The sequence below is a fragment of the Glycine max genome, chromosome 10 (assembly GCF_000004515.6).
Source record: "Glycine max cultivar Williams 82 chromosome 10, Glycine_max_v4.0, whole genome shotgun sequence".
In the NCBI taxonomy this organism is placed as follows: domain Eukaryota; kingdom Viridiplantae; phylum Streptophyta; class Magnoliopsida; order Fabales; family Fabaceae; genus Glycine; species Glycine max.
This window is the reverse complement of record NC_038246.2, coordinates 50,792,793-50,799,980: the sequence shown is the minus strand read 5'-3', so window position 1 is coordinate 50,799,980 and position 7,188 is coordinate 50,792,793. Positions and strand designations below refer to the sequence as shown.

At 35.3% G+C, this 7,188-nt stretch overlaps 2 protein-coding genes across 2 annotated transcripts; one reads left to right on the top strand and one right to left on the bottom strand.

Moving 5' to 3' along the window:
* LOC100810872 (DNA damage-repair/toleration protein DRT100) lies at positions 1–2,308 on the top strand. Its single transcript, XM_006589683.4, has 2 exons — positions 1–192; positions 292–2,308. The coding sequence occupies exon 2, from the start codon at positions 348–350 to the stop codon at positions 2,145–2,147; it is 1,800 nt and encodes a 599-aa protein (XP_006589746.1). The 5' UTR covers positions 1–192; positions 292–347; the 3' UTR covers positions 2,148–2,308.
* A 287-nt stretch (positions 2,309–2,595) lies between these two features.
* On the bottom strand, positions 2,596–4,356 carry LOC100810345 (high mobility group B protein 7). Its single transcript, XM_003536710.5, has 8 exons — positions 4,098–4,356; positions 3,803–3,885; positions 3,677–3,722; positions 3,468–3,581; positions 3,336–3,393; positions 3,198–3,242; positions 3,015–3,104; positions 2,596–2,925 (listed from the first exon to the last, which is right to left on the bottom strand). Exons 1-8 carry the CDS (start codon positions 4,193–4,195, stop codon positions 2,857–2,859), a joined length of 603 nt encoding a protein of 200 aa, XP_003536758.1. The 5' UTR covers positions 4,196–4,356; the 3' UTR covers positions 2,596–2,856.
* Positions 4,357–7,188: the final 2,832 nt, after the last annotated feature.

Below are 7,188 nucleotides of genomic sequence, written 5' to 3'. Positions count from 1 at the left end.
TCATTTCATTTCATTCACAAGCTTTTTTCTTCTCTAACTATAAATAAGAGACTGCTCAATTCTGCATGCAGATCTCCAATTATCACTTATAATTCTCAGACACCACTTGCTCTCATTTTTCATCATCATTATACCTTCCTGTCTACGTGAAATATCAATAATAATAGACTAAACCAAACCAATGTCGGAGTGGTACTTTTTCTACCCTTTTCCTTTTTCTCCCTAAATTCATCTTCTTTTCAAATTTTCTTTTGCTTTGCTTACCCTAACAAAGTCCTCTTGTCTTGCCAGATCCCAACTTCACACACAGCAACACCGTGAATCTGATCAAGACCCACCTTCCAAAAATGCAACTTGGGAAATGGGTTGTGGATCTTGTTCTCATATTTTCACTTCTCAGTCCTCAGTTCTCCGGAAGTGTGGCAGAGACAACATCCTCTTCAACACCAATCTGTTCAGAAGAAGACAGAGCTTCTCTTCTCAGATTCAAAGCAAGCATTTCACAGGACACAACAGAAACACTGTCCACGTGGACTAGCAGAGACTGCTGCGATGGTGGGTGGGAAGGGGTTCAGTGCAATCCATCCACAGGGCGTGTAAACGTGTTGCAGATTCAAAGGCCAGGGAGAGATGATGATGATGAAACTTACATGAAGGGTACTCTTTCTCCTTCTCTGGGCAACTTGCATTTCTTGGAGGTAATGGTCATAAGTGGTATGAAGCATATCACAGGACCTATTCCTAATAGTTTCTCAAACTTAACTCACCTCACCCAGCTAATTCTGGAAGACAATTCCCTTGGAGGGTGCATTCCTCCAAGTTTAGGTCGTTTGTCTTTGCTTCAGAGCCTTTCATTGAGTGGGAACCATCTGAAAGGACAGATCCCACCAACACTTGGGGCTCTGAGAAACCTTGCCCAACTTAATTTAGCAAAGAATTCTCTCACAGGTCCTATCCCTCTTAGTTTCAAAACCCTTATTAATTTGCAATACTTTGATCTCAGCTACAATTTGTTATCATCTACCATCCCGGATTTTCTTGGGGAATTCAAAAATTTGACTTATTTAGACCTATCCTCTAACCTTCTAACCGGAAAAATTCCAGTTTCCTTGTTCGGCCTTGTCAATCTTTTAGACTTGTCATTGAGCTATAACAAGCTCACAGGGAACATTCCAGATCAGGTTGGAAATCTGAAATCCCTGACTAGTCTTCAACTCAGTGGCAATCTGCTCACAGGGAATATTCCACTGTCCATATCAAGATTACAGAACCTTTGGTACCTTAATGTATCAAGGAATTGTCTTTCAGATCCCTTACCAGTGATCCCTTCCAAGGGTATCCCTGCCCTTTTGAGCATAGACATGTCTTATAATAATCTCAGCCTTGGAATTGTACCTGATTGGATCAGAAGCAAGCAACTCAAAGATGTCCATCTAGCTGGGTGCAAATTGAAGGGAGATCTTCCACACTTCACAAGACCTGACTCTTTGAGCTCCATTGACCTATCAGATAACTATCTGGTTGAAGGTATTTCAAATTTCTTCACAAATATGTCCAGCTTGCAAAAGGTCAAGCTCTCAAACAACCAGTTGAGGTTTGACATTTCTGAAATCAAATTGCCAACAGAACTGTCTTCCATAGATTTGCATGCTAATCTGCTGGTGGGTTCACTATCAACAATCATAAATAACAGGACTAGCAGCTCTTTGGAGGTTATAGACGTGTCAAACAATTTTATTTCAGGTCACATTCCTGAATTTGTGGAAGGCTCAAGCTTGAAGGTGCTAAACTTGGGGAGCAACAACATATCAGGTCCAATCCCAGTTTCTATCTCAAACTTGATAGATCTTGAGAGACTGGACATTTCAAGAAATCACATACTGGGTACCATCCCTTCAAGTCTAGGTCAGTTGCTGAAACTACTATGGCTTGATGTATCTATAAACGGATTAACAGGGCAAATACCGAGTAGCCTGTCACAGATAACTGGTCTAAAGCATGCAAACTTCAGGGCAAACAGGCTGTGTGGTGAAATACCACAAACTAGACCATTCAACATCTTTCGACCGGTTGCTTACGCCCACAACTTGTGCTTATGTGGCAAACCTTTAGAACCATGCAAGAAACAAGGGAGTATGGGTCAGTGAGATGCTGACCCTATCATAGTACTAGATATGCTCATGCCTTGTGACCATTGTTACATGAGCAAAATAGAATAGGGGCGCACTACCACATTTGAATATTTCTTTTCAAGGTCGACCACAATGCTTAAGTTCAATTTTATAATTCAATATTGTTTTTAATAAAATATGCACTCATTTTATAACGTGCTTTAGATTCTATATTAGAATAGTCTCAACGGCTTTATATATTATTGTGTGGGCACACTAAAAAAATGTCACTGCAAAACCCCAGCACATGGACCTTGCTTTCAAAGGTTGACCACAGTGCCGAGAGTACACCCTACCCTTAAAAGAATCTTATCCAAAAAAACAAAAAAAGAGTGGCGTGAATCAAGCCAACATAGCAAAGCAACTCCTAGTACTGAATGCAACGCACATGTCAATCTCATGAACATCGCTGTAGCCATCAGACTATTTACCAATTGCCTCAAAGGCTCAAATATATGCAAGCAATAATCAACACAGAAACAGACCAGTCAACAAGCCTCTTGTAGAAAACAAAGTGACTACCATTCATGTACATTACAAAAAAAAAAAAATATTGCGCATGGATTTTAACGGCATTTAACTCCAACTAGAACATGTTCCAAAATTTACAACCCTAGTCTGTCTAAGCAATATGTGGCCCTTAAAATAGTAGTCATCGGGTTTAAGGAGTGCCAAAATGCCACCATTACTCCTCGTCAGTTAGCTCTTCTTCAACTTCTTTTGCAGCAGCTTCCTTGTCAGACCCAGCTTGATCCTAAACCAAAAGCAACATCTTTAGAACGAGGGAAGAATTAACATCATTATAAAGCACATTTAGAATAAAAACAATATCTATAAGCATACTTCTTCATCTTGACCAGCTTCATAGCTTTCCATAGCCTTCTCATACTCTGCCTTAAGTTCAGCAACTTTATCCAAATAAGGCTTCTTCTCCTGAAGAATCAAGACATCATGACAGTTGATCAAGATCACACAATTAATAAATTAAGGAAACACTTGAACCAAAACACAACAATGTGAACTTACTTCATCAGTCATAGACCTCCACTTCTCACCAGCCTCTTTACCAACCTATATTCCATAACAAATAAGCCAATCAACAAACTCAAATTCACTTGTGAAAACCGAAAAGGGCAAAAACAAACTTCAACAAGTTTTGCTTACCCTTTTAACATCCTTAGAATCAGGATTAGCTTCCTTGAAAGATTTTCTAAAATCATCCCTGCAACAGATTATTACCTGAATCAGACACTCCAGCAAAACCACAGCATCATTAACAAACAAAATAATCCTTACAAGAAGGCAAAGAAGGCTGTGGGAGGACGCTTAGGCATGTTAGGATCCTTGACTTTCTTCACCTTCTCAACTTTAGCCTTTTTTGCCATAGGCTCTTTGGATTTGGGCTTCTTCCTACACATTTTGAAAAAGAAACAAGTCAACAAGAGCAAATCCAAACGTTTATAAACACAGATTGAGGAAATTAGGTAGAAGCGGGGGGGAATCACCTCTCTGGCTTCTTAGCTTCAGCAGCCTGTTCCACAACTTGAGCATCTGAACAATCAAACGAAATCAAAATCAGAAGAAGTGACAAAGCAACCGAAGAAATGGAAGAATCGATTATCTATACATACCTAGGTTCATTTTAATTTTAGCTTCAAGGCTGCAACTGTGCATGTCGATGAGTGCAACCGGCACATTCTTCTTGCAGTCGTCGCTGCAAAGAAAACACACGCAACGACAGAATCACATCAGCAAACACAAATAACCAAAGCTGAAGTGAGATACGCTTCTCAGTGTCATCGAATCGCAAATAAAAAAAAAAAAACATAAACAGCATAGCGCAATCAATCAATCGGAAATATAAAATAGGAGAATACTTATGAATTGAAACTAATCGAATAAAAGAGTTGAGAGGGAGTAACGAACCATCGAGCAAAAGCACTTCCATCTTTGGCGCGAAGGAGAACGGAAGCAGCGCGAGAATCGACAGCGTCAACTCTCTTCTTCGACTGAGATGATGCCATTTTTCTGTACCTAAACAACAATGCCCTCACTCACTCGCTGGGTTAGAATGCGAATTACAATTATATAATATGAAATGAAAGGAGGGAAAATCGAATAGCCATGTTTTTTGTTTTAGCGCCAATGACCGCGCCTTTTTCCCTTTTCATTTCCATTTTACTCCATCGTATCAATTTTTTTTGGTAAGGTTAAGCTACTTAAGTTAAATTGGGCCCATTCATTTTTTTTTTCAAACTACCCCACATTACATTGGGCCATTTTACTCGGGCCACAGTACATTGAATGCGAATTACAACACATTTTTCCTAATTATAAAATTATATAATCAGAAAAAAATTATTAAATATAACATGAAATCCATAAAATTTTGTCTTTTTTAACAGTGACTTGCCCATTTGTACCCGTAAAGTAACAAAAATCCTTAAATTGAAAGCTCGTGTTACTTAAAAATATTACTCTCTTCTGTTTCTAACATAAGTAAAAACAATATTTTATATCTTGATCTTAAATATAAGTAAATTTTAACTGATTTTATATCATTTAATTATATTATTTATATATTGTCTTTCATTCAATTGAGACATTATTTTTAATAATTTTTTTGTTTTTATATCGTGTGTGCAAGAAATGATAATTTATACTTATTTTTTAAATGTAGGTATACTTTAAATACTACTAAATAAAATTTTGAATTAGTGTAAAGTAGATTTTTTATATTTGAGACCAGAGTACACTATTACAAACATGTCATCATGCTGAGAAGGAAAAAATTAATGAATGACTTAATACGTGATTTTTTTATGTACGGTTTTATTTTATGGTTGTTGTCCTTGTGGAAGGTAAAAATGAGGTTAAACAAATCATTTAAGATAATCAGTATAATCAAAACAATTATATTTAAAGTTAGACTCACTTTGACTATTGTTATAGTTAGATCATTTTTTTTATTTGACATATTTTTACTGATTTACTAGTACGATACCCATGTATACACATGGGTAATACTGCTACCTATGAGTTAAAAAAAGAACATGCGAGAGAGATGAATGAAAGAATATAATGGGTATTTAAGATTGAAGCGTACTTATCAAAATCGGGGTTCAATTAGCAAGTTTCTTTAAGAAGACTAAACAAACCATGGTAAGACTAGCTAGTTGGTTCTATGCAGTGAAGTGAGCCTCTGGCCTCTAGCTAAAAGGGTCATAGTTGAAGTAGTTGTTGTTATTGGAGCGAGCCTTGATCTGCCTCTCCTCCAAAACCTTGTCTTGGCATGCAGAACCACCAGGCGTGGCTCAAATTCATCATGAAGATAGCTATAATAGAAAGAGATATGAAAGCAAAGTGTTAATGCTGCACAAAGGTTAGGACTCAGGAGTTAGGATGGAGTTTTTTTTTGTCTTTTTATGTTTGTTTGGTCTATCTAGTGGCACTGTGGATGGCTTGGAGGGGAAGTTTGAAGTGTAGCTTTTTCCTTGGCCAATAATAGTATAGTTGTTTTGTTCTCTCTCTAGTCTACAATGTATTGCATTGTCGCTGTGAAAGACCGACTAGGAGGGTCAACGCTACACCCATGAACACGAAGGACTAAGGAAAGTTGAGATAGATTTTAAGACTTATATAGAATACTTACAAAATTATCTACCAAGTTGATAACAAAATTCAAATTCACATGTTTTAAAGATATGAATAAGTTGTTTATCAACTGATCGAACTACATCTTATCGACACTTATAATTGTTTGCTGACACTTTTCGGATGCACCGTTACAATAATAATAATAATTTTATATAAGTAACACTTTTCAAGTGCTCTTTAGATAAAAAAAAATATATATTTATAATAAATTATAAATATGGCTTAACTTTATTACTTTTCAAAACTCTTACATTTGAATGACGAAGTTTTTTTTTTTAGTGCTTTTACTTTTGCTGAATTTCTTGAGTTTTTATATTTTTATATCATGTAATTTAATCTATAAACTTTATAAGAAAAACTTGTTTTTATTTATTATCCTAAAACACTTTTTTATAAAGCTAAATGACTAAATTACACAATAATAAAAAAAAGATTTAACAAAAGTATAAGAATTAAAAACATTATGTACTTGATTATAACATAATGTACTAAAAAAAGTATAGATATACAAAATTTAGCTCGTTTAAACTTATGTGTCATGTTATTATATTGTTTTTTTAGTAAATTTAATTTATTATCATTATATATTATTCGTGAAAGAGTAGTGGTAGTGTCCATGCCATGAGACAAATAAAAAGGATGCAAGGGTATGTATATCTTTCACTGTGAAAGGCCTAAAATTAGGCTGAGAAAGTGAGAATGTTGATATCATTTTCCAAAATATTTGATCGCAGATAGATATATTTTTGACTTTTGATAGATTGATGATAGGTATAAGGATTACAACAGGTGAATTATAATGGGATTTGACTTCTCTGCTATCCCTTCTCATGTTGTCCTTATGTTACCACATAGGAATAACACTTATATTAATATTTAATAATAACATTTAATTTTAAAAATCATCAAAACTATATAATTTTAAAGGGGCAGTACAAGAAGTTTCCACAATTAGATATTTGTACTTTTGGATCCATGGCCAAAATTTTTCTTTTATTTTTAATCTTTCTTTTTACTTTTCTTCCTTGTATTTCCATGTTTACCCTTCTTTTTATCACACAAATTCAATCAAAGCGGGGAAAGATCTGGGTGATTACTTGTGGATTCAAGGTTATTTTTTATGTTTACTGTCAAATAGTGACCGTTTTTCTTATACATAACTATCCACTCCCCATATTTTATGAAATAATAGGATTTTAAACTTTCTCCCACGCCATGGATCTACTACATTAACCGATCGATGGTGACTTAAATAGTTGTTGGTCAATTATTTTTGTGTCAACAATATCCATAATTTGATCATGTCATTTCTTGAAATATTATTAAGCATCCTTGTTTGGTACAAAAAGTAACAACAAAA